This window comes from Tympanuchus pallidicinctus, unplaced genomic scaffold, assembly GCF_026119805.1.
Source record: "Tympanuchus pallidicinctus isolate F22 unplaced genomic scaffold, pur_lepc_1.0 scaffold8, whole genome shotgun sequence".
Taxonomy (NCBI): Eukaryota; Metazoa; Chordata; class Aves; order Galliformes; family Phasianidae; genus Tympanuchus; species Tympanuchus pallidicinctus.
This window is the reverse complement of record NW_026294802.1, coordinates 12,866,224-12,893,843: the sequence shown is the minus strand read 5'-3', so window position 1 is coordinate 12,893,843 and position 27,620 is coordinate 12,866,224. Positions and strand designations below refer to the sequence as shown.

The 27,620-nt window shown below is 47.0% G+C and overlaps 1 protein-coding gene across 3 annotated transcripts in view; it reads left to right on the top strand.

Moving 5' to 3' along the window:
• CACNG2 (calcium voltage-gated channel auxiliary subunit gamma 2) overlaps positions 1-27,172 on the top strand; it is a 63,000-nt gene extending 35,828 nt beyond the window's left edge. For all 3 annotated transcript variants that reach the window (XM_052668261.1, XM_052668260.1, XM_052668259.1), the window contains 3 exons: positions 23,260-23,343; positions 26,144-26,284; positions 26,593-27,172. In XM_052668261.1, the coding sequence (XP_052524221.1) occupies positions 23,260-23,343; positions 26,144-26,284; positions 26,593-27,128 (761 nt within the window). In that variant the 3' untranslated portion in view covers positions 27,129-27,172. The remainder of the gene's footprint in view (positions 1-23,259; positions 23,344-26,143; positions 26,285-26,592) is intronic.
• Positions 27,173-27,620: the final 448 nt, after the last annotated feature.

Genomic DNA, 27,620 nt, shown 5'->3' with positions numbered 1-27,620 from the left:
GTGAGGGAAGAATTCCCATAAGCAGGCAGTGAATAAAGCTTAGGGTGAGACATAATCTTCCTCCGTTGACATGCCCACACACAGACCAATGCACAGATCACCCTTGGAGTAAAGATGGTTCGATGGGCTCTTATTATAAATGATCCTTGGCTAACAACATAGACAAAGTAATTTATGGCTCCTCCTGCATTTCTGAATAATCTTTAGTAGGTTGAATTGTCCATAAATCTATTTGCTGTTCTTTGGATACAGGTGTGAATCCAAGGACTCGCTGACTCTTAAAATGATGAAGTTTGGCAATCAAAAATCACTTTTTAGATCAAGGATTCACTCTCTCCTGCTTAAATACTTCAGGAAGTGGTGACACATTTACAGGAAGTAAGATCAGATTCTGATAAGCAGGGCTGAAATAACTTGCCATTTTCGGAGCAGAATGAAACACATGGCAATTATAATGCAAGAAGCGTTATGAGGATGTAACTGTTTAAAAGCTGATTAGGAAAAGAGGGACTTGGCATCCAATCTGGAAGGGCAGTAGAGGGAAGGATGGCTGCATGGCAGGACTCCTGTTGGTGTATGAATGTCTGCGCCATGGTGGCATTGTTATCCCCTTCTTGTCCTGACAATGTACAGTCAATGGCACTTCAGGAGGTGGGTGGGGGACATCTGGTTAATGAGGAACAGATGGACCTTGCAGGACGTATGCTACACCTGCTCCTTCCTCCACTGCTCCCTCCCTCCCTCTCTCTGTGATTTCTCTGTTTTCCCCTGCAGCTGAGCTCTTCCTTCTCCTTCCTTTTACACGGGAGGAAGAGTTTGTGTGCTACCAAGAAGGAGGAGCAAATATCTGTGGTCACAGCCATGTGTAATACCAGCAAATACAACTAGCAAATTTCAGCCCTACATGCTGAGCTGGTCCCTGCTTACCATGTCCCCTGCACACTCCAGTCCCTGGACCCTCACACCATCACTAATCATCAACTAAATCACTGCTCCCCTAGGCCTGGCAGACCTATGGATATGGAGAGCTGCTAGCAAGATGTGCAAATCTGATGCCTCAGCACAACAGAAGCAAGCAGTGGGCAACAGAGCCCACCTTCTTGTTTTCCATTCCTCTGATATGACCCATTTAATTGTTTGAAAAGGACCATCCTTTGCAGCCAGCAACACGGCAGGTTAACCCATTGAGAAAATTCCTGTGTTTATCCCTTCTGGTTCTCCTCTTCTAGCTCATAGGGGTGATTTTTAGAAGAAGTGCAGTGTTTAGAGCTGGCAATCCAAATTTCCCTTCCATTCTTCTGGGTCTCAGAGCATGCAGGTAGGACTTGTATCTGTGCTCTTGCCCTCTCATCCGGTTACTGAGTACCAGTGAAGTGGGTTTCTTGGTCTCCCATAAAAGACTGAAAAGCTGAACACAAACCAGATCCTGAGAGAAATACGAATTCCCAAAGGTTTGTGCATCTCACAGCCCAGAGGAGAGAGCACAGTGTTCCTACATGTGCTTCTACAAACAAAGTCTTCCTAAATCCCTGTGTTCCAACCAACGCTGACAAAATAGCAAAATAATTCCTATCAAGTTCCAATTGGCTTTTATTAATACTGCTGGCTTTTGTTGAGATTTTCTTCCTGAGAGATATGACAGAAAAGTCAGTCCCTAAACCCATTCTTACTCCTTACAGGAATTTTACTCCACTATATGGTTATGCCTGCTCACAGTTACAGAGTTGAACTGATCCCTCAGTTTAAGTTACATGATATGCTTACGTAGCACCAGAACAAGGTTTTGCACCTTCCTTTCACTCACTGAGCATTTTACTGTGGGTGAACAGACTTCCCTGAATCAGTCCCTTTCAAGGGCAGCAAGCAGAGGTGCAGTCAGCAGTCCAGCCATGCTACCTTCTTCTGACTGTCTAATCTGAAAGCTGTTACAGTGTCCCAAAACGGGATTAATTTTCTGTGTAAGTCTGTTTAGGATAAAAGGCCTCTGTGTCCCTTCTGTGGTTTCTACTCCAGCTGCCCTTGAGACACAATGGATTTTATATATAGGGCACAGACATAGCATGAATGAGGAAGGAGAACTTCAAAGGAGGGTGATTTAGGCAGGGTGAGGTGGAAATCAAGTTAATTCACTTTATTTGAGTTGATCATTTCAATGAGGAAAATGGACTGAGTCCCTGTGGTATTCTCACCATAGCACACAAATGCTGAGCTAGCATACAGAGCCATCTATGCCAGGTTCTTGACTTTATGGGCAACTCGGAAGTATTATTCAGTATATATCTCAGCCAAAGCATCATGACTACATCTGATTGTCCTTGGGTTGCCGTCCAACATCTTTTCCATACTCTCTCTCTTTTTAGCTTTTCCCAAATGAGCCCTTGCTCCTCCCCTATATCCATGGGCAGTTAGCAAGCAGACTACCACAATGAGTTAGCAGTACTTCAGCAGTACTTTAGCAGTCCAAAGCCTGCTGGCAGGATGGAGCATACCACAGGAAAAGCTTGCTCTTCCCTCTCCTTTTGCCATTCACCAGAAGCTGAAGTGTGCCCGTCTTAGCTTTTTCCTTTATGACTACCGTGGAACTTTGCTCCTCCCTGGGACATTTCCTTCAGTGCAGAGGAATGAAGATTGTGAGACTGTTCTTACACTGCTCATCTCCCACAGGTTATGGAGCATGGCAACACAGTCTGGAACTGGTGTACACTTCACTGAGCTCACAGGGAGATCCCGGACTAAGGATCCCATACAGAAATCCTCAGGGACAGAACGTGCTCAGTCATCCCTGGCAGCTCATCCCCAGACAACACCATCCACATACAAATGAATGTTGGGCCAGTCAGCACTGTCACTTTCCATCTGCTTGGATAGCTGTAATCTCCTTGCTTCATCTTAGATTCTTACTTCGGACATCTCTCATAACTCTCCTTGCACACATTCCTCAAGGACAACAATTTTTTAATTTAAGTTTTCTAACCCCATAATAGAAATATCTGCTCAAGGTCATTGATTCCTTCTGCTGGAGTGGAGGAATGGATTTGGAGTTATCTGAGAGTTTCTTAACAGCATAACTTTACCATTTAACAGTTCCCTTCCCCTCAACCCCAGGGTGCAGGTCTTGGCAATAACGCCATCTCCAGTGTCGCTCCTCCAAATAGCCCTCCATCTGCTGAAGAGTGAAAATCCGTGTCAGTGCACCTGAACCTGTTCCCTTGCAAGGAGATTTTCTCTGTACTGCCCCAGATTTGTCAAGTCCATTATGAAGAATCCTGTTGTGCAGAACTTCGATTCCAGACGTGCTGCTTTGTCAGATAAATGCAGGTTGAAAGTGTGCAGCTGCATTCCTAGAGAAGAGGGCTACAATTCCCCAGAGACCCTCGAAGGTCCAAGGCAACTGCAGTCATGACCCCATTGCCCGTACCAGTCTCATCACTGCAGTAATTGAATAAATTTGTACAAACCCCACTGGAGAGGGGACACAGATAATAACCCCTATTCTTTCTTGTACAGCAAGTGCATGTCTAGAAGTGACCTGGCAAGCCTCTGAGGAAACCCCATGCCCCCGGCTGAGGAGGAAAGTAGCTAGGACTTACTGCTGGTTTTAAGAATCAGTGGGGTTTGTATATTTGCTGCAATTTCTTGTGAATTACAAGATGAGTTCATGTTTTCCAAAGAAATGCATTGCATTTTGGCTGCTGGCACTGCTTCATCAGGATTTGTGGATGCCTTATCCCTCAAAGTGCTCCAGGGCAGGTTAGGTGGGACCCTGGGCAGCCTGACCTGACAGGTCCTGCCCATGGCAGGGGGTTGGATCTTTAAGATCCCTTCCAAACCAAACCATTCTGTGATTCTATGATTCTGTGATTTCAGGAATCCCTTTTCCCTGCTTTGTGGATAGCACTTCTCACATGTGGTGGTCCCATGTTTATCGCAAGTTAAAAAAGGCACCTGTGGCCTGAGTTGGAGTTCAGTTTCAGTCATTTTCTCTCATTTGGTTTCACTAGTAAGATGGAAATAGTAATGCATTATAAATCTTAAGCCTGGATTTCCATCTCAAATGAACTGAAAGGCTTATCAGTTATGATAAGCCTTATCATCATGACCAGCCAATGGATTGGATCTGCTGAAGCACTCAACTACATGTTAAGACTCATATGTATGCTTCTTCTTCTTTAATAGATGATGCCCCGTGGATGTCTGTCAATATGCAGCTAGTCTGGGAAAGTCTGTCTTTCCCTATGCATGGTTTTCAATCTCATTCCTTTTCTCCTTGCAAGTTCTAGTTATAGCTCAAGTTCAGCAGCTGGATCCCGTGACAGGATGAAATTTTACAGTTTCTCTGTAGGTATTTATAGTCTGGCCATTATCATGCTGTGTATGTATTTTAGTACTGGGTTTCCAGGCTTTGCGATGACATAACACTGACTTTCACCTCTGGTTGTGATTGCTTATAGACACCCTCCAATCACAGGGAACTTGATGTTGAGAAAGAAAAGGCAGTCAGACAGCTGTGTTGGTCAAGATGACTTATAGGATGGTTGAAGCCTTTTGGTGGAAAGAGACCTCACAAAGTCCCTGGTCAGGACCTCAGAGCAGGGTCAGTTACGAGGCCAGGCCAGTTTGCTTTGGACTTTATATAGCGAGAGTCAGGTTTGATATCATATCCCAGTAGAACTTCAAACAAATGCTGTATATCACTAAAGAACACTGATTCTCAAACTTCCAGAGGCATACAGCTTTTTAAAAATAAATATTTTGATTCTGTTGGTTTGTGCACCACATCTTTGAAACCTATCCCTGCTCCTTACTCTAACAGCCCCCCTTATGTACTGATCCAGGAGTGAAAACAGCCCATCTTAGATCTTAAACCAATATACTCTCCAAGCTTTGCTGGGCCAGATGGGTAAGAAAGCCAAAGAAGGCATACTGTATGACTTCTCCAGAGTGATGCACAAAAGTATAGAGAAAGAGACACACATCAAGACAGAGTCTTGTCGTGTCTAATGCTACAGAACAGAACTCCTGAGGTTTCACACAGAAGATCAAAGAAGTATTCCAAAAAAGGTAGAGAGAGGCTGGAGATTGAAAAATGCAATCTTTGTCATTTTCATTGCCAAGACCCTTGAGAGTTCATGGATGGACACCAGAGGTTGTGAATCCATGGAAACATTTCTTGTGCATCTCTGGACCAGAAGGTGAAATCTCACACACACTTTATTTCTTATCCCGTGCAGTCAGATGCATGTGAGACTCTCCTCTGTCCGTGAGCAGATTCTTCTTTGTGAGTCACCTCTTACATGAGTTGTATATATTGCAGCAACTTATGTCTTTCAGAGTGAGCCTGGAGGCATTTCCAACTATCAGGGTCATCCTCAGAGCCCTGGAACCAGGGGCAGGTGTCTGAACCCAGTGCAGCTCTCTTTGATTAGCTTGGGTGCTGCTGGATTTGGATTTCTGCACCAGGAGGCAACGAGCTGCTGATGGCAAGAGAGACAAGAAGAAAAATATCCTTATGAAATCGCATTTTTTTGGCATTTATGTAGGAAATTAGCACCTAACCAACAGCACAGGGGGTTTAGTAGTTTTGTCATGCAGTGCAAATTCGTCAGGAAAGGTTTAATAGCAACACCAACATACGTCGCTATTTCAGATAAAAAAACTCTACTGGTTGTTTTTTTTTTCCCTCAATGTGATAAGGGTTCATAGTTCCTATGCACTGAGGATCTGCTGCTGTAAGTCCCAGGGCTGAAAACTGTGTCAGCCAGGGCTGCTCAATAGTTCAATGGCCCAATGGACAAATGGGAGGACAAAAACACAGTAAAAAGCAATCTGAGACCACGTGACGGTCTGTCAGCCAATGCCACGGATCTGGAAAACCCTGGGTTGTAATTAGAAACAGTAAGTATTTCAGAAAGCAGTATCCCCTGCTGTGATACGTGTTAGATAAACACAGAAAAAGGCTTTCATCTGGCCCACTCTGGGTTGAGTTCAATCAAAGCAAACCCACAGCCAGAGAAACCTTCCCAAATTTTCATTAGATCTCAGGAGGAAATTCTTTGCTTAGAGAGCAGTAAGGCACTGGCACAGGCTGACCAGGAGCTGTGGGTGCCCCATCCATGCAGGTTCAAGGCCAGGTTGGATGGGGTTCTGGGTAGCCTGAGCTGGGGGGAAGCAGCCCTGCCCACAGCAAGTGTTGGGGCTCAATGATCTTTAAGATCCCTTCCAACCGAATCCACTCTGATTCCATGATTCCATGATTCCATGATTCCATGATTCTATAAATCCCACATCCCAGAGCACAGTGCCCAGCTGGGATCGGAGGCTGTGTTGGAGATGGCTTCTCCACTTCCTGCTCAGAGCTACACAGCCAGAGGAAGCCAGTCAAATGGCTTTGCAAATAGCCCCCAACCTGTGTGCTTATTTTCACTAGCACACCCTGTAGCACAGCGTCGCAGCGCTGCATATGGTAGATGAGCGCTTGGAGTTTTGTTGGGTCTGAAATGCAAGTGTTTTCAAGGGCTGCTTATCGGTTTTATAGCTAGCTTATAATCTATACATTAGGCATGTAATGGTGTGCAGGAGCACGATTGATCCAGAGCTGGATGCGGTAGCACTGTCGGCTCTGTCAGCTCTCTCTTGTATGGTTCATCAGATGTTTGCAACGCCGGCTCCTCTACTACCTTGATTTACCCGCAGCCATGACTGCACTGCAGCCATTTCGCTGCATGCAACATCTGGGAATTTGCTCCGGGACTTCCTCACTCAGGAGCCTTTTGTCCAATGAGCCACGAGAGCAGTTTGGCAGGCTGGGATGGAGAAGATGGGAGCTTATAAGTAATAAAAATTCCGGCAAATCGTATACATTTGGCTGCATTCACAGCTTGAGCTAAGCGAATTGGAGGCAGTGTGAGCTGCTGTAATATGTCATTTTCTCCATCCTGCCGGCACATAACTCACACAACTTCAGCTATCTCTACCAACGCCAGACTCCCCCACATCTGTCCCTTGCCACCCAGTAAGCCAAATAGCGATGTGGTGCTGATAATAGCACCTGCAAGGCTGCCCTGAGACACAGCAAAAGCATTCCTAGAGCAGCCAAGGAAAGAAATGTAGCTGGGTAGACCAGTAATTGAGAAAGCTGATATATTTCCGCCAGGAGAAGGTAGCAATTCATACCCTCTACCTATCATTATCCTTAAGTATTGATTCCCCAGTCACATTTTCTTTGTTAAATGGCTTATTTCATCAAGGAGGGATTCTGCAGCTGCAGTCAAAGTGGCACTGAGCGCATGCATACATTTGGACTGCACAGTGTATGTGACCTGAATTTTGGAGTAGCCTCTAAGGCTATTCTCCTAATGAAATCTCGGTGTGCTGCGTCTCCCGCTGCTGGTTAACTCCCACCATCCAACGGGACTGTTGGGACCTGGTGTCTTACTTTGCAAAAATTATGTGGTGACTATGGGACACGTGAGAAGATGGATTTTGGTAAATAGCACGTTAAACATTTCTGTGTGGTCGTTCAATTTACGTTAAACAAATTTGCTTCGATTGTGTTCCCACTCCATTTGAATCTGCCTTCTGTGAGTGTTCCAGCAACATATTTACTGGCGTGGATTTTCACCCAAACAGCAACATTTAAGTGAACACGTTTGTGAAAAGCAGACGTTGAAACTACAGTGAAACAGTATTTGCTATTAATGAGTTAGAGCCACTGTCAAATTGTTACTGGAAATGTTTGTTTGTTGGAAACTGAGAATTTACACACAATGGCAGTTGTTTCCAGATAGCTCTTTTGGGGAGTAATTTCTTTTTTGGAGGGGAAGGAGCAATGGAAAGTAAAACATTTTCCATTTCCAGTCGATTGCATGGATTAAAAGTCATTCAGAATAGGTGCCCAGTCAGAAAAAAAAAACCTCTAAATTTCACATCTCATATACTTACAGCAGTGCTGGCAAAAACAGTTTAGCAAACAAATCAGAGGTTGAAGTGACCTTGTGTTGTCAAAAAATGTCCATCAACAAACAAATTAGGGGAAATTATGACTTTCCTCCAAAAAAGATTTAAAAACAGATGGGAGTAAGGATTAATTGTTTTGTGGAACTGAACATCTCCCAGGCTCTTCAAAAAAGAGAAAGATTTTCTACTGATCAGGCACAGAATCGTACTCTTACACTGCTTTTAAATCCCATCTTTTGTAACATTTGTTCTGTGCGCTGGAAGAATGTAGGTTGTCCTGTTTCACAGTGGAAAAATACAAGAATGAAGTTTTAAAAAACAATTGGAAGCAAATCTGAGATCAATTGAAATCAAGACAGAGAGAGAAGAGAGAGAGTCCAAGCCAAAGAAGCAGAATTGAAAAAGATAGGTCAACAGCTGAAGCTGTGTGGGACCCTGAGGAAATTGGCACTGGCAGAGAAATGTGAATAATGGCACAGACGGGAGCAAATCACTTTTGGAAACAAAGGAGAGGAATTTGAAAACTTGCCTCAAAATGCATGAGAAACAAAGAGTCTGAGATGAGCAGGCAAAGATGCAATACTGTTGTCTTCTTGTGCACACAATTTGGAAAAGCGTGGAGCAAGAAGGCTGCAAAGGTCAGACTGTACTGTAGACACAGGGACCAGTAGATCTGCAGTTGGGACATAAGTAGGTTGGGAAAATGAGTTGAAAATTCAGAATAAACGTAGAATCATTGAATGGTTTGGATTGGAAGGGACCTCAAAGTCCCACCAGCTCAGGCAGCCTCATCCAACTTGTCCTTGACTGCTTCCAGAGATGGGGCACCCACAGCTTCTCTGGACAAAAATAAGGCCCAAGTTATGCCTAGCATTGGCAGATTAGATCTCAAATAGGAACAGAACAGAAAGACGGATTTTCTGAGGCATTTTAGATTAAGAGGACCTATTCCAGCTGTGAGGGAGTTAACTGAGGAAAGCTGGTACAAATCCAGACGCTTTCTTCACAAGAAGTACTGCAGGTAAGCAGGGAAGAGCCAGTGAAGATATAAAAGATACGTGCATTTGAGCATTATTGACGTAAAAGTGACTGGTAGAGCTCACAGGAATTTTCTTCTGAAATACATTTTTCATCTGTGAAGTCAGTTTGTTGAAGCTGGCTCTCTGTTGGAACATACTTTCTAGTCTCAGCGGAAAAGGTTGCTTAGATCTAAGATGGGATCACTAGTTAGGAGAGAAAGGGAAGAGGCAATCAAAAGAGCCGAGTAATTAGTTCACTCAGCTAAAATAGAGAAAATCCAGGGTGAAAACTTTGCTGTGTGAGAAGAATTCTGAACCAGTGTTTTCATAATTTTGACAGCAAGCCCAGCTGCTACAGTGCTACAGGGCAGGGTTTTCTCCCTTCCTCAGAGCACGTATAAAAACAACTGAGGAGGTCTGGATATGTCACAACACAAACGGAAGATTGATTTTGAAACTTCTAGAATACCTGGATGCTTTGGAGCATCACCACCTCTCCACCACTTAAGGCAGAAGAAGACCACGAAGCAGCAATATGCTCCTGCATGGAGCCTCTGGCTCTGATGCCAGAAGTAAATGAGTTCTGTGTGATCGGGATCAGGTAGTATGCAACTGCATTTTCATAGCTGCTCATTTCTGAGTGCTCTTCTCAGATATTTTGCTCTTCCTGCTCTATTTGGTATTGTTCAAAGGTGCTGAAGACCTACTGCTCCCTTTCAAGTCCAACAGCAAAGCAATTAGGTTATTTCAGACAGGATTCCCAGAAATTGAGATGCATAAAATGAATGAACACATGAAAATATTGGCCCTAATATCTCTGTGACTCAGCTTTTCCATCTCTACAATGGAGAAAATGATGCTTACTGATTTTTCCAAATACTTCTGAGCTCTACAGATGTAAACCAGAATGGATGTTAAGTACGATAATCATTTTTATTAGAAAAATACATAAAAGATCATTTATTCCTGGAGAAGGAATCCCAGAACAGAAGAGGCATCTCTGTCTGAAGAAGTGCTTGAAAGTTGAGCAGCTGCTAAGAAACCAGAGTACCCTCATCCCTATAAATACCCTGAGAGGGATGGAGCGGGCAACCATTTCACAAAGCTGCCACAAGGTGAAAAAGAGATGGGACCAGGCATCATTAGCAGCAAGGAGATCATTAGATTTCTGCACTACGGTCTGCATGAACCCACAGTGAAAGTGGCTGAGGACAGTCATGTAGGAGAGATAAGAGGGAGTGACTCTCTTAAGCAGTCTATGAAGAATAAGGAGGATCTGGGTGCTTGTTAAATGGAAAGACGATGTCAGTGCAGAAGCCTGGGAGCACAGCAGATAATGGCTTATTTTCAAAGAGTTGAGCAGTGCACCAGAAGCTAAGGAATTACTGGAATCAGGAGTAAAGTAAAAAGACAGAGTAAGGAGATAGGCCTAAATGATGAGAGGTACCAGGGTCAAGAGAAGTGGTTGTTTTCTTGAGTGAATGAATTATGTCAGATGCTTCCAAGGCCACAAAGAGAGTAGGAGGAGAGCCATGAGAAAGGTTCTGGAAAGAGAGATGTTAAGTCTAGGTGAGCTAAATCAGGGCAATCTGTGACTAAAAGACAAAAAAAAAGTATATGGTACATGTCTGGAAAAAGACCAAGTGAGAACAACATGGGTGTTCTGGGAAGAACAGCAGAGTCTTAGAAATGAGGAGAAAGGGCTAATGGCAGCTAGAGAAATGAAGGTGGAACAGGAGCAGTACTACCCATAATGAACTGCCCTAAGTCTCCTGCTGGACACGGAGAAGGGGTTCATGCTGTCGTTTCCAAAGGTATAAGCCAAATGGTTGAAAATCAGATACTGGACAAAGTATCTTGAAGAAGATCTTGAAGTGACGGATACTTTTTTTCTGCTCTTTAATGCAGCCAGTGTTGGACAGAAATGGAGATTATGCATTTCTGCAGGTATTGCCATAATAGACTGAGAGGAAGGGAGGGAGCCAGTTACACAGAGGAGCAGGGAACAGAGGAACACTAGTAGGCATGCAGGCAGAATATTTGAAGGCAATCAAAAGTTCGGTGTGATCCTGAGATGAAGAGACAACAGAGAAGTGGTGCAAACCCAGGAAGGCAGCAGTGGGAAGGAATGGAAAAGTTGGGTTCATTAAGCAGAGTCTCAGAGGTCAGGAAGCTGAAGGAGAGGAACTGCATGGCAATATTGGGGAGGGAGGAGAAGTAAATGGAGTACCACAGAATAATAAAACAAAGACTGTAAGAAATCTGAAGCATTGTAGAAGGTAAGAAAGAAGAAATTCACATGCAGGATGCAGGATGCTATCTCAGGAATGAAGGAGTGCTAAGCTACTTTAAAGAAAAATAAATAGAGGAGGATCCACTTAGAGTTTCAGAAACTGAATCCATCACATTTCACAGCTTAGTGATCCGGATGCTGTCCTTGCTCTCACAGTGATCTAACTGAGCTTAAATCTGAAACCTGGTGCCCAGGCTGGCACATCTTGTCCCCGGCTGCCATGCAGAGGTGAATTCTATCCTCCTTCCATCTTCCACGGTGTATGTCCTTTAGTTCTTGTTTTCCACACGTTTCAGGAAAAGAAACTGTCGTTCAGGGACTGCTGTGAGATTTCTGCTCCTTCTGTCCCAGATGTTACCCTGAACAGAAGGTGGGAGATGGAGATTCTCCTTTGGGGGATCCACAGGGATAGGGAGGTTTCTTGCTTATGCTGTCAGTTCCGCTCTGCGGGGAGCACTCTTAGTTGGACATGATCCAGAGAAACTGCAATAAACAGCAGAGAGAGCAGCACTGATCTCCCCGGAACCCCACTGCCTTCCTCTCTGTAATGCCCAACGCCTGTGGGCCGGGATAGGAGATGCTCAGCCCCACAGTGCACCCACGGCCTCATCCCATTGCATGCAGACAGCGCTTTCCCTGTGACCGCCTCCTCCTGGGAATTATCGCTCCCGACGTGTGGGTGATTGATTAGGCAGGAGCAACCCAGAGGCAGTGCTGCAGTTATTCAGACTAGATCACGAAAACACAAACCCACTCAATTCTGGGAGAGGTAGAGGCCCAGCAGGACTGTAGGCTAGGCTTAATACTCACACTGAAAGTCTAGTGCACAGCAGCGTTATCTTTTCCTTACCCGCTGTTCCACTTGTGTCACTCTCTCTGCTCGAATCCCTGTGTTGACTCCCAGCCCCCTTCGACATCACAGTTCAACTCCTCACTTCATTTCCAGGGCCTCACATGGCTCTGCTGGGGCTCGGTTCCCTTTGTCCCCTACTCTACCTTGTGCTGACCCAGCACATCTCCCACTCCTTAGGTGCTCCATGTCCCTAAAGCCATAGCTCTGCTCCTCTTTCCCCCTCTCAAGCCCAGCCTTAGCCACCTGCCTGCCACCCACCCTCAGGGTTCATTCAGTGCAGCTGGTCTTCCTGTGCTAATGACTTCCACTTCTCCTGTGTCCTTGGCAAGCGTTTCCCCTTCTGACTATTAACTTTGTTTACTACATTGCATCTTCAGAATGAGGAATGATTCAGAGATATCCAGCTAAAGCCAAGAGCAAACAAGACATGAACATGCAATGGTTTAGCTCGTGACCTTTCTCAGATGCTTCCTCATTCCAGCCTGCGCATCTCAGACCTAATCACATTCCCAGTATTTTCACATTGGTTTTACAAGTAGCAGGATCCAGGCTTCGTGGACGCAGCCCAAATGCCTGAGTGCTGGAGCCCCCTTTGAAAGAGCTGAGCTGGTGCCCCAAAGGTCAGGGTCTTGTGTATAACGGTTCAGTGTATAATGAAACTCTACGGTATGAGTCTGCCTTTGTAGCTGCCAGTAAAGTGCCATGTACACATGAAGGCATGTGGAAATACATAATGCTTCATGATACAAGTAGACAGCATTAGCAGGGAAAGGCTTTCCCCTCCCACTCACCCTTTGTCTATCTGCTCCTTTCCCGTTGTCAAAATGTAGCATCCTTCACCGAGAGACTCGGTTTTGTTCTGATGCTTGGAAGGCATCCAGTCCCAGCTTGCACGCTGCTCTGCCAGTCTCCACAGGTATTCTGTACACAGGGCTTCCAGCTAGTCGAGAAATGCTCTATCTTCTCCCCTCCCTGCCGGGGAATCTCCAAGCACCAAGGTTGTTACAGGATCCCGGTGGCTGGGCAAAGCCAAGCATTCTTGCTGTCATGTATTAACTCCCTCTGCTTTGCTACACATCACCAAGCACACTGCAGCAGAAGCCCTTTGTAGGGGCGGAGGCTGGCCATGGAGAAGTATTTGCACAGTTTGGTCTTAGTTTGGCCACATCTCGTTCTGATGTTCACTAAAAGCATTCGAGGAAAGACAGTTTGGACCAGAGAGAGGTTCATAGAGGAAAGAGGCAGACTGGGTGGGACAACAAAGAAAAAAGAAAAAAAAAAAGAGATTTTTCTAGACCAAAACCATGAGTTTGATGTACTGAAAATGTCAGTGAGCCGACAGTTCAGGCATTCACCTCATTCATCTGGAATTCAGGTGATCAAGTCACAGTCTCTGTAACCCTCAAAGAAATTTCCTCTGAAAAACCCTGACCACCTGCTAGAGAGAAAGGCTTTCTGCTGCAGCTGTAGCACAAGGAAAAAAATAAAAAAGGGTTTACTCATGGAAAGGCAAACACAAAGTGAGGCTGAAACACTGCAGTTCTTTGATCTTGGCACACGTCCTGACAGGCAGCTCCAGCACAAAGATAAGATCACGAGGGTAAGATCTGAGGTGCAGCACAGCATTTTAAGGCTCTGTTGCTTCTCAGACTGCTGTCAGTGCAGCAGTCAATTAGAAAGTGGGGAAGGGGCTGGAATTTCAGCTCAGTGTTTCTAGAAAGAACTGAGAATTTTTTTCAGGGGAAAATGGGCAAGCCTGGAGGAGGTTTTGACCAGCCTCCAGGAGACAAATTCTGGTTTTGCAGGTTTCATAGCAAGCTTCAGATCCAAGACCTACCTTACCCAACATATGGGGCAGACAGAGAGGTGCAGTTTGGGGCAAGAAGCTCTGATGGGCACGTCTGCACGTCTCCAGGGAATCTGGTCCCAGCCACATGAGGTGTTCTATGATAGGTGGCTTGGACATGATTCAAAACCCTGAAACGGCCCTTCAGGTTTCTAACTGAGTGTAACGGGACCAGGTCATGTTAGAAATGATATTCCCCAGTCTGGTACTGTGAGTAAATTTTATCCTGTTATGAATAGCCTCCTCCCCAGGACGCAAGAGCAATGTTACGTGTAGCAAAGCTGAAAACGCTTCAGAGATTAGCCCTAGCAGTAGATCCAGACTCTTTCGTAATGAATTAGTGTGTTCAATGAATGAAAAAATATTGGTGCAGCAGCACAGCTTGCAGTCAAGCTTCAAAGGGGTTCTGATGGCTGAGCAGCCCTACCTGCTCTCGTCGTGCCACAGGGGCTTTAATTCTCATCCTTCACAGCCTCCCATCTGCTTGCTCCTTTCCAAATCATCCTCCCCTCTCTGGCCTCCACTCACCTTTCTTGCAGGCATCATCCCTAAATCTGGCACACTTCTGCCCTCCGTGGATTTCATTTTAAAAGCAAGCATAAACAGGCGCACGCACAACCATAAATGTCTCATGATCATGTGCTGCTATAAACCTCCCTCTTCCAAACACCCTGCTGGCACTGTTTGCTTGTTAAATAACCCCAGTGCTGTGCTTAAGTCTAACTTTTGTTACAGGCACTTCAGGAGAGGGCCAAGGCACTTTGTCTCCTTATAAAGCACCAGGGTATCTACAACTCAGGACAAATAATAATAATAAAGTTATTAACGCTCTAATAGCAGCCTCCGAAAGCTAACACTGCTTGAGAGGGTTGGCATTTGTTTTCTCTAGCTGCACAATGAAGGGACCTGAAATTAAATCTGTGCAATACCTCCTCCGACATCTGGTGTTTGATGTAGATTAGGAGTACCTAGTCAGAGCAGCACTCGCTCACCTGGTGATGTTGGAAGCTGTGGCACAGCTGAATGCCATACTTAGGTGTAATACCTCATTCAGCTCCACATGGTGTAAGCTATGCTTGCTAGCATGTTTTGGACTGGGGAAAGGACTGCAATGAGGGCTATTCCCAGCAATGGGACATTGCCGGGGTGGGAGGCTCCCTCTCCAACCATTGGAGACACCAATAGCTTTGTCCCCAGCTGCTGGCAAGAATGGGCTTGCTGTGCATCACATCTGCCCCATTCTCCCCCTGGTTTCTTTATTGCTTTGGGGGCATTTGTTTCCTGAAGGGACAGCAAAATACCCAGGGCACTTTATCTTAAAGGGATTAGAGATGCTCCCTGTCTGGGCAAACCCTGGGCAAGCTCAGTAAGCACATAATGGCAGCTGCGCTCGTGTGCGACAGCCCCGCACTGGGGGACATTCCTCAGCCTTGCGTGAAGGGCTCTGGGTTCCCCCAGTGTCAGACATGCTGGAGGAAAGCCAGCCTTGCCCTTGCTCTGCTTTCTTGCCTAAAACCATCTCCATACTTGCCTCCTAGCCAAAAGAGGCTTTGCATGCCCAGCAAAGCCAATCACCCCAACTCTTGCAACTGTGGCTAATCTCCCAGTTTTCATTATAGATATCAATTACTAAGCACACAGGATGGGTTCTTACCAAGCCCTGGAGGGGCTTGCAGAGGGGCAGCAGTGCCGAAAGGGCAGAGGATATGGAGGATGGAGCAAAAGCTGCCGTTGTCCTTGGTTTTCTCCACTCTCTGGATTATTTCCCTGGGGTACTCGGATGTTTTTATTATTAATAACTAATTTTTATCTAGCACTTTGCATCCTGAAGGACCCTAAAGCGCACCACATACTTCATAAGCTAATTGCCAGCTGAGCCTAATTCCTCACTCAGTTGTGACCATATCTGCTGAAGGAGCAGCACAGGGTCACACTGGGTTTGCACCAGTTCAGCTGAGGACAGCCTCTCCCTATAGATCCAGCAGGAAATGTCAGAGATAAATGCAGCCTAGGGTTGGAGGTGAAAAATTTGAGTTGCCTTTTCTCCTCCTTCATAATTTAAAAATGACTAATGAAATGGTGGTCACAAAGCCTTCTGACCATGGCACTGCAATTGTGAGTGTTGGTATCTGTGTGCCATGACTTCTGATCACCCCTAGAGTTATGAGCTCGCCACCCACCCAAAACATGACCTTCCAGGGCAAACCTGGCCCTGTACTCCAATGTATACACACAGATCAGCACCGTAGCTTTGTCCGGGGAGAAAATGCAACCCCAGCAGATGAGCTGAACCATAAATCTTCTGCCACAAGGATTTCCTCTGTGTGCTTCTGGGGAGGACCAGGCTCAGCTGAGCTGAGTGCTTTCAGTTCAGGTTGGAGGCTGTTCAGTGCCTACGTCCCCATCAGCTGGGATGATGTTTACACGTTCTGCTTTCTGAGAGTTTGATGTTGTATCCCTGTATATAAAAACTGTCCTAGTTGCAATATTGCTGCCGTGACAAGGGAAAAAAAAAAAAAGAAAAAAAAAAGAAGCAACAGCTCTTAAACACTCCCTTCATCCCATCCACCCCTTTCCCCCCAGGCTTCCATTAGTATCTCCCTTCCCCTGACATCTGGATGTGCCGCCGCAGCTTGGGATTGCCTGTGGTAGCGATGGAGCAGCTCCTCTCCTCCCACACCTTATGCACATCATTTCTCTCTCACTGCAGATAATTGCATCACCCTTCCTGTCACTCGGCTCACAGTTGTAGTGTCACATTTGACTCATTTTCCACACACACACAAATGTTCTTGCTACAAATTGCCAGTTTGGGTTTAGCTGTGTTTCTTTTTTTTTTCTTCCCAAATATCTCAGTTTCTTTCATCTGCCCTTTCTGTTTCATCAGGACTTCTCTCTATGCCCTGACCATCCTGTCCTTTCATTCCTCCACCTTTCACCTGGCAGCTCTGGTGCTCCACTTGTGCTCTGGGAGGTTAAACCCCAACATGGCACTGCAACATCCAAGCTCACATAGTTAAAAACCCTTTTCTCAATCCCTTTTCTGGTTCTCAGCTCATCTGCAGACCCGTTTTGCTTCTTCTTAAAGGAAAAGGCAATAACTTCTATCAGCTCAGCTGACATACCTTGAAAACCCTGTGGCAGGTCTTGTACACGTGGAAGTTCACAAGGTTTTATGCACCAGTCTCTGCAGAATTAGTTCCTAAACAATTTGTTGAGGAATCACAGACGCTGTCAGTGCTTCACACATCCATCAAACCACAAAGGAAAACAACAGCAAGAGAAACTCAAATGCCTTCATTGATGTGTCTACATGAAACCACAACATGCAATTGCTGTATATGTAGATGTAAAACTATTTTCAATTCCAGCTGGGAAATGCAAGAAATACAACATTAGGAGGAGTGAACTTACCCATAGCTTTAGCTAAGCCTACAATGTTTTTCTGCTTATTACTGTTTTCAGAAGAAATTCAGCTCAGGTTTGATTCTGGCAACGTCTAGAAAATAGAGGGAATTGATTACCAGGGGAAATGCTTGTACTGAACGTATGCAAAAAAAAAAGAAGAGAAGGATTTTTTGAATGACTTTTATTATCGCTGTGTTAGGTTTTTTAATTTGTAACTTGGACAGATGTCTAGCAGTGCCTGAAAACCAGCCACCCGCAATGCTTTAGCTTATAAAGCTCAAACGTGCTGGATTTGTCTCTGCACCAAAACGCCTTCCAGAGCTTTTGCCCAGTTCCTCAGCCAATCCCCTTCTCTGCCTGTGACAAAGCAGGGGAAATTCCAAGCAATGGCACAAACGTTCTTGAAAATTACAAGCCTACAACAAAAAGGTGCTTATAAATGGAAATCTTTGGGTATTCTTAAGTATAGGTTTTGCTTCTGTTGCACCTCCCTCCAGAGGCTGTGGAGTGGGAGGAGGAGGCAGGGAGGCCTGGTGCCCAGGAGGAGACCCAGCACCACGAGGCACGATGGGAACCTGTCTCTGCTCACCTTTTCCTCTCTGGTGCTGGTGGCTCACTTTTTCATCCCCTGCCCACCTGTGTCAGTGCTTCACTTTCCATCTATGAACTTCCTCCCAACCCGAGTCATCCCCCCAGAATTGCTCCTGTCAGGCTGCTTACTGCTGCAGTGTTGGTCATGGATAATGCAGTGCGATACAGCCCTTCCTTCAGGCTCCTCAAGGCACTGTAAGGCAGTGTTTGTACCATTATACTGCAGAAAAACCTCTTTATTATCTGATCCTTAGCAGCAGCTGTAATAAACACGATTATTAATGATAAGGTGAGGAGAGCTGATATAATGGTTCTCCCTCGTAGGCAGGGGGGATATTCTTTAATAACTGTAAGATCAATTTCTATTTTGCATCAGTCCTTTTACAGTCTTCTTTGCCACAATATCTGAATGATTTCCAGTGGCACATTAAGTGATGGGGCTTGATATCAGTCACATGTGGTTTGTTCTTTTATCCTCTCCCCAGGGAGAGAATTATGTATGCAGCATACTGGTTATGTTGCTAGGGTTTTGTTGGTTTTTTGTTTAACATATGCACTGCTGCACGTTCATGTTGGAGAAGGCCACATCAAAGCAGGCATGCTGCATTTACGTGAGAAGGTGATGAGGCTTCTGATGGCCTTTAGTTCCCAGAGGATCTCCAGTATTTCCCCAGGCTAAGCCCTGCAGACTCCATTTCCCACCCACTGGTATCACAGCACCATTTTGGGACAACGATGGCAAACTTCCTCTCCTGGCTTGCAAGTCCTTCAGCAATACTTGTAAAGCTCACATACCAGCAGTTTGCCATACAGCACTGGAATTTGTCCTCCAAGTTCCGAGCTTTGCCACCTGGTCCCAAAGGGAATAATCTCAGAAACAGAATCTCGGAGCAGAAAGAAATGTTCGAGCTCTGTGTCCTCCCTCCTGCCCTTCCTGTGCCATTTTCCTCATTTCTTGCATGGGCAAATAGTAAATACCAATTTAATCTGCAATGACAATTACTTCTAAAGGCAGGAATCACCAGTGTGGATTTGGGAGGTCTTTCACGTGTTCATCTGAGAGAAGGTCACGTCAAGGAGGAGCACGTTATGTTTGAACTGGAAAGTGTGGAGAAATATCTGTCCCAAATAGCTCCAGTGTCTGATCTCCTTCATGTTTCTAATACAGATATCCTCAGGCTGTTTCCCCAAGGCAGGGAAATACCATTATTCGCTCTGTCTGTGACAGAAGAGTGGGGTTAAGTGACTTGCTAAAATGATACAGGAAATGTGTGGAGGTGCTGAATCCTTGGCTAACACTGAGCCATCATTCTGAGCTTTTAGAGACAACAGCTATATCCAGCCACCTTTATTTATTTCTCCAGAAGCCACCATGCCAAAACCTCTGCTAAATTAGAGAGGGAGGCTAAAGGAAAGCTTTCAGCGGATTGCTTTTTTCCGTAAATGGAAATACCACAAATCATTCTGGGAAAAACAGGTCTTTCTGTTCTCTTCCCTCTTTGTCTGTTTCTCTCCTTTTGGATGTCTCTCCCTCTGGCTCCCAGTTTTCAGATGTACAGTCCTGACCATCTAAAAGCATTCCCTTCTCCCTGTGGGAAGGGAGCAGCTTTGTATTCTTCGGAACTTACTATTTGCCAACGGATTGCACTCCGCAGGCAGTCGAGACTTCTGAAAAAGCCAGGGCTGTACAAAGCAGCACAAAAATAAACCGTGCCATCAACAGCACTGAGCCAGGTTCCCATCAGGGGTAACTTGGTCCGGCTCGCGCTGCAGCAGAGCCGGCAGCTGCCAGCTGCCCTGCATAGACAGCATGTACCCAAACGGTGGCTGGCCGCCTTGCAGGAGGCCTCTCTGAGACCAAGTACTCAGTCAGTGCTGATGTCTATGCGTTTTAGACGTAGAGTCCCTCTTGGCACTGTGGCAGGTCAGAGCTCAAAGCGCTGCCTCTGCTCCCAAGCTTTCCAAAGTTTGGGCAGGTAAATGCTGGGGGTTTGACTGAACCCAGCAACATCTTGGGAGATGCTCTGGAATATTGCCATGGTATCAGAAGGCTGACATCATGTCAGAGGCTAGGGGTGTTTTCCATGGACCTGGGCAACCACACTTTTTTGGCCCTGAGACAAGTCAGAGCTCTTCCCCAGCTGCTCTGCACATCCAAAATCAGGCTGCCCCAGGAGCCCCACAGCAACATTGGATGGAAGGAGTTGGCTGTAGAGAATGAGACTGAGAAATGGGAGGAGGATCTGGAGGTTGAGGGGAGAACTGGAAGCTGGGAGAGCTGCAATGAGAGGGTGGAAATGTGTAGCTTGAGTTTCTTGTGGGTTTGCAAAGTCACAGTGCTCAACACCTGCCTGGGGTTCACAGCATGAAATACTTCATCAGGAAGAATGGGAAGGGCAAAAGGACATGAGTATGTATGAGGATACATCTTTCCTCTCTCCTTAAAGGGGTCCCAGAGTCCTGCACATCCTCCAAAATAGAGATGTGCTCATGCACAGGCATTCAGGGGTACTAACCGTGGTGTGGAACATGGTTCTTCCCTCCCTGGCTTTGCAAACGGCATGTGCGGAATGGGAGAAGGGCCTTGTGTCAGACTTCTGAAACACTGCTGAGCTTTTCTAAACCCCTCCCCACAAGTGGCTGAGGGGCTTCCACTGGCACAGGAGCTGGGGAGGCTGTCCCACCATCCCAGCGGGCCACAGATGTCCAGGAGAGGATTGCCAAGCCGTCTTGGCATGAGAGGCGACTGCTCCACACTGAGCTGATTTCTGAGCCATCGCATCTGCCCTGAGCACACATACAGCCTGTGACAGCCATGCAGCCACCCTGCGCCCTCTGGAGGAGTGCAAGGCAGAGCAGTGCTGTCCCCCCCATCTCATGAGGTGGGTCTCCAAGGCAGAGATAAGAAATGGTTTCAGCAGCATGCCTGTGGCAGGACAGAAACTGAATCTTGTTCTCTATTCCCAGTCACCACGTTAATGACCTAAATTCTGCATTCTTTCTCCATCCATTGCCCAGATGAGCTAGGAGGTATTGGAGGAGAAGCCGTGGCAGGACAGGCAAGCATCTGTCTTCTGGAGCCACAGCTCCATGCTTGTATCACAGACAGCAGCAACTCAATGGGACCAGCGTTGCCCACGCTGCCCTCATGAACACCAGTGGGGCTGAACCAGGACCAGACCAGAGCAGCACATCATCCCAGGGTGAAAAGCAGTTCCTCAGTGCCACGGCATTTTAAGCAAGCAGGTTTGGACAGCCCAATGGCCAAACACCCTGCTGAGCATCAGCAGCAGAACACTTTGGACATCCAGCACTGGGAGCAGGTTTTTTCAAAGAGCCTGCCTGTCCACTTGCCTTGTACTATGTGGGCAAGTAGCAGGTGAGAGTGTAGTGGGGAAATTTGCTTGGCTGTGGATCTTTCCTTCCAGGAGAGCCATGGCTGAGAAGCAGACACTTGAGGTAACTGCATTGTGGAAGGGTGATTAATAACTTATAACCCGTGGGTTAGATGTAGGAATAACACTTCAGAGATACACGGAGAGGCTTTGTTCCTACTTTCTCCTCCTAGTGCTTACCTTTTACACACACTCCTCTCCTCTTCTTGGGTGCTCCTTGTACTAACAGCGAATGGTGATATGAATCTCACAAGTACCAGGCAAAAACTGACAGGACTCAGAAGAGCCAAGCATAGGGGCTGACTCAGAGAAACTTCAGTCTGTGCAGTCTCCCAAACCTTATTCAAGCAAGGCTTTGCCTGGAGAAAAGCCCAGGGAGAATCATCTATGTTTCTACATATTCCCAAATACCTGAGAGACCATTGGAAATCATCTGGAACAAATCTTCTGAGACATGACTCAGGAACCTGACATGGTGCCTGAGGTCTCAGTCTGGCAAGAGTTAGCCTGGAAGAGCTCTAGGTTCCTCACAAACAACCGTTCCTGGAGGCAACATCTACAGTTGTGGTAGCTTCAAAATCCCCTGCCCTGCACACCCAGCTGGTACCACGGCTGGGCAAGGATGGCAGAGCAGGTTTCTCAGGTTGCCACAACACTTGTCATTCTCAGCATTCAGGCTGTAAAGTCCCTTGCTGAGGGCTCAGTCAGTTTGAAACACTGATGGCTGATCTCCAGCTAGGGGGCCCCTGGGACTGCCATGCCTAGCCATGCACCCACTTGGGTACTGTGGTCCTCCTTCCCAAAGAACCTTGTACCAACATGAACAACCAGGTACCTCAATATACTAATCGATGTCCAGTCAACCAATGGCCATGATGATGACTATGCTCAAAGATTACCAATCTGCTGTGGTATTGCTGATTTCAAGAGGAGAGTGACACAAGTGTTGAAAAGAAGAGACTGGTAGAAATCTCAGATGATGATGGACTGTGAAGATCTCTCAGGCCTTCTGGTGAGATGGCTTTGCTGGTCGTAGAGTGCGTTAAAGAGGGTGCCCTGTGGCTTTAGATGAGAGGCTGGTAGAAGTAACCTGGATGGGGGATTTTCACCAGCTTGGTGAATCTGTGGGTGACCCAGATTCTCAACCACAGCAGAAGATTTGGTTCCCCCAGCACATGGGCTCCTTGGCTGCAGGGCTGCACCCCAACACTCACGCCGAACTTCTTGCAGGCTTAATCTGTGAGCAGACATAAGAGGAGGCCTGCTAAAGGCACACAAAGCAGGCAGTCATACGGAGCAAGTAGATTAGGAGCTTTTGTTCTTCTCGTACAACAGTGGAACAATGGAACATATCCCTCCAGTGAAATGAATAGGTATAGCAAATTCACAGCAGAGGAAAACAAACACTTCTCTGCACAAATACAATCAGCCCTCTGTATGCAACACCACTGGAATTCACCGAGGCTATGCCAGGTGAAATTCAAGTGGAGAATTGGCCTCTCTGTAACTATGCAAACACCTGAAGTTGTTTCAGTCGATGCGAACAGAAGGGATGCTAACCCATGAGTTTTGCCATCTGTGACTCCAGTTCCACCTCCTACAGAGGCAGGACAGACCCCTTGTCCATGCATGGCCAAAACCTCCAGTGCTTCCAAATCCCAGAGCAAGGGACACTGGGCCAAGTAGACATCAGTCTGTGTCCGGCCCGTGTTCCTCTACAAAGAAGAGAGAGATGGGTGTGTGAGCATGTGAGGACAGCAGCTAATGGTCCCCATGTGAGTGTGCATGCTGCCTGGGAGAAAGGAAGGGAGGGAGTAAGGAGCAACACAGAGGGCAGTTGCTCCTTCAAGGAGGTTGCTGGTGTTCTCATTTGTTCTTTTTTTTCTCTTGTTCCCTAGGGAATTTTAAAGGTCTGTGTAAGCAAATCGATCACTTCCCTGAGGATGCAGATTATGAAGCCGATACAGCAGAATATTTCCTCCGTAAGTCCACAGGCCCTTTTCCCAGAAACTGCTCATAGGTGCTGTCATCGGGTGCCTTTTGCTCTCTGAAAACAGTGCAGTGCAGATCCTGGATCCTGTGGAGCTCAGGGGGCGGAGGGAGGGACGGCTGTGAGAGGTGGGCAGGGCCCCCCCAGATCCACTGAGTCTTTGCATCTGGCTGCAGTCTCACCTCCCTGGCACCTGCCATTGAGACAAGTCAAGTGTCATGACAACCAATTTCTTATTAGCAGCAATTCATTGTGATATAAACCCGGAGTCTTCTAACCCAAATGCATCAGAGTTTGGCACGTGACAATAGCAGTTTCTGAGCCCCTCAGTGGGCGAGAGGCATGGGGACAGAGGAGGGCTGCAGGGGCCATCCTTCATAGTTGCAGCTGATTCTGCAGCCAAATCCTGGGTACAGGAACACCAGAGCTCCCCTCTGTATCACTGACCTAACTCAAGCATCCTCTCTGCCCAAACATGCCCACTTCACATAGAACAAGGTTGTGCTTCCTTATCTCATACTCTGATTGCATCAGATCTAAGAAATTCTTCTGGACTGCAGTGAATGGAGACACACGTTTCTCTCTTGTTCTACCTCTCTCCAAACACGACGTTTCTACAGAGCAGACCCACAGCACACATAACCCCAGCTGGCAATGAGCCACCACTTCCTCCTACCCTGAGAGCTCAGCTGAACAGGAGTCACTCCCCTTCCCAGGTCTGCCCCCTTGCTTTCTTTTCCACCCTCTGCACACTCACAGCATCTTTTGGCACCATGAGAAGAGATCTTCTCCGTTCAGGAATCTGAGACAAGAGATTTTGACCTCCCAAGGTGAAGCACCAGAGGTCTCCAAAGACCAGCAGCATATCAAAGCTGCTCCTTGTCAGCCAGCTGTGCTGGAAGCCAGATGTGGAGACCCAGCCCTGTGGCAGAGATGAGAGAGAGAATTTAGACTCTGAAAAGCTCGTTTGTATATGAAAAGAGATGGCTCTTACTGCTTGCACTCTTACTGTTTGGGAGTGAGGAAACTGCAAGCATCCTTTGAACTTCAGGAAGGAGAGCTGGGGGAAGGGATTGAGCATCCCAAGAGCTGGGGATTCATTCTCTCAGAGGGAACAAAACCCACAAAATCTGGCCAATGCCAGGACCTGAGAGTGTCCTAAGACAGAACATTTTTGAAAAATTAGATTCGAAGTGGGGTTTGGCCACTTAGTTAAGGACTCCTGAGGTCTCTCCTTGAGGAAGTTGGGCTTCTGCTGCCTGGCTGCATAAGGACCCCACCAAGCCGCCTCTTCCCCAAGCCTTCTGCCAAATTGAGTCCATGGGTGGTGGTGCTGGCAAGGGCAGCTGGGAGGATATTCACTGTTATCAACTTAAGTGATCCCTTCGGTTCAAGGACTACGATAATCATGGGACAGTGCCCGTGGCCCATCTAGAAGGGCTTAGACTTGATGCCTGTCAGACATCTTCAGAAGGTATTTCATGTTTCTGAGAATTAAACATCCATTAGAGAGGAAGCAGCGGCATCCCTGTGTTCACTTGCTAACATGAAGTTAGAAAATAGGCAGATGCTATGAGCATCCAAATACCATCACAAATCCTTTTGTCTTTAGACCCAAGGATCCAGAAAACCAGATGAAACCCTGCCCCTCTCTTGCTTCCTTGGTCCTTCCAAGGAGCGGGAAGCAGGGCCTACCCTCACACTTTTCACACTGCCTGCAGCTCCCCACATCAGCGGGCACATTCTGGTTCTCCTAGCATGTGGGAATTTCTGAAATAAGACCCAGTTAAAACTGATAAGGTCAGAGCAGGGTTGTGAGCGTCCCTCTAGAAACATTCCAAACAGAGGATGCTGGCTTGATATTTGCTCACCTCCATTTAGCTTCACCTTGTTGAATTCTGCCTTGCCTTCCAGAAGCTATTAAGATGGTTATTATCACTCTCCTGTTCCCTGAAACTCAGCCAAGGTGAGATGGAAAGCAAGCGAGAGGTTTATCCCTGCTTACTGCATTCTCAACACACCAGCAGGGGGCTTGGCCCCCCACTCAAAGAGCCCATTTCTTCTGCCTGGTAGGACTCAAACACCAGCAGGGTCTTTGAAAAAAGTCTATTCTTGCACCAGAAAATGTCCCACTTTTGGGACTGAGGGGCAGGATTTGATGATCCTTATGGATTCTTTCCAACTTGGGATATTCTATGATTCCGTGATTTGCTTCAGGAGGGTCCGTTCCTGTAGGCAAGGAGTGTTTGGCTTTCATCCTTCTTTCCCTATCTTTGCTCCACAAGCAGAATTGCACCAACCCGTCTGATACCTTTCTTTAGCAAGCAAGGCTTCATTTCACGCTTTACAGATTACTTCCTCTTGGGAAGAGAGGAGGGAAGCCCTTCTCAGTAAAAAAAAAAAAACAAACAGTGCCAACACAAACCAATGCAGACTGCCTGAATACACGTGAGTTTTCCCCCAGAGCTCTAGGGTTCATTGTGCATCTGCGTGCATTGGTGTCATTGCCCTCTGCCAGCTGAGTTATCCACTATTGACCAATGGCATGTGTATGGAGCTGGCACACGCACACCCCCCCCTGTCCTCTGGAACGAGCCTAGCTCTTTCATCACCAGCATCTTCTGACACACTTTGTCTCTCTCTTCTCACCCCCTTTTTACTCCTCCGTGAATTACTCTGACTCCCCCAAGTCATGCCCCCTGGTCCCCTCGCCCCATGTTGCTGCCACAGCCCTGATTCTTCTCTCTGACACTGCATTGTTGTCTCTGCCCCTCTCCCTCTCTCCTCCGCAGGGGCTGTTAGAGCCTCTAGTATTTTTCCGATCCTGAGTGTGATTCTGCTTTTCATGGGTGGACTCTGCATTGCAGCCAGCGAGTTCTACAAAACTCGACACAACATCATCCTTAGTGCCGGCATCTTCTTCGTGTCTGCAGGTAATGGGACATGTGTGGGCCGGGCTCCGGGGTAAGGGAGGGCTGCTTTTCCAACCTGGGATGAAGGCAACACCCTGAGGAAGCCTCTCCGTCTGCCACATAGGGAGGGAGGATCCTCATGGCTGGTGGCTTTAGGGGGCCATCAGGGTGTGGGGGATGCAGGAGCAAGGGCTTGCCCAGGAAAAGCTGCAATGGAGACCAGCAGGTAGGTATGGGACTCCATTACCCCTCCTGGCAGCAGGAGGGCAGGAGTCTCATCCCACGGCCACCGCCACGCGTTGTCCTCCTGACGGCTGCCTCTCCCCCAGGTCTGAGTAATATAATCGGGATCATCGTATACATATCAGCCAACGCTGGAGACCCCTCGAAGAGCGACTCCAAGAAGAACAGCTACTCCTACGGCTGGTCCTTCTACTTTGGGGCCCTGTCCTTCATTATAGCCGAGATGGTGGGAGTGCTGGCCGTCCACATGTTCATCGACCGGCACAAACAGCTGCGCGCCAACGCTCGCGCCACGGACTACCTCCAGTCCTCCGCCATCACCCGCATCCCCAGCTACCGGTACCGCTACCAGAGACGCAGCCGCTCCAGCTCCCGCTCCACCGAGCCTTCACACTCCAGGGATGCCTCTCCCGTCGGGATCAAAGGGTTCAACACCCTTCCATCAACAGAGATCTCGATGTACACCCTGAGCAGGGACCCGCTGAAGGCCACCACCACCCCTACCGCTACCTACAACTCCGACAGGGATAACAGCTTCCTCCAGGTTCACAACTGTATCCAGAAGGAGAACAAGGACTCGATCCACACCAACACAGCCAACCGCCGGACCACCCCGGTATGAAGCCGCCGCCAGGAGCTGCGAGTGGGAAAGGAGGAGGCAGGAGGATGGGGTGGGTGATGGGGGAGGGGGGGGTGGGCTGGGGGGTGAGGGCAAAGGGGGTGGCGGGGTGGGAGGAGGTGTGAGCGCCCCCGGGGTGGGGCCCTCGCAATCGCAAAAAAAAACAAACGAACAAACAAGCAAACAAACAAACAAACATAGAGAAAAAAGTGTAAAAAAAAAAAAAAAAAAAAAGCATTAAAAAAAAAAAAACACGCGCGAAAAATAGGAAATAAAATACGGAGCGACCGGCGAGCAAAGAGATAAGCAGACAAACGAGCACGTGAACACAAAGCAAACGTACAGCGAGCAAACAAAATACAAAAGGAAACGTGAGGGAAGAAACAACAGAGAAAAAAAAAAAAAAACTTGAAAAAAAAAAAAGAAAAAAAAGAAAAAAAAGAAAAAACTTTAAAACCGAGAGAAAGAGATTTAAAAAAAAAAAAATAGAAATAA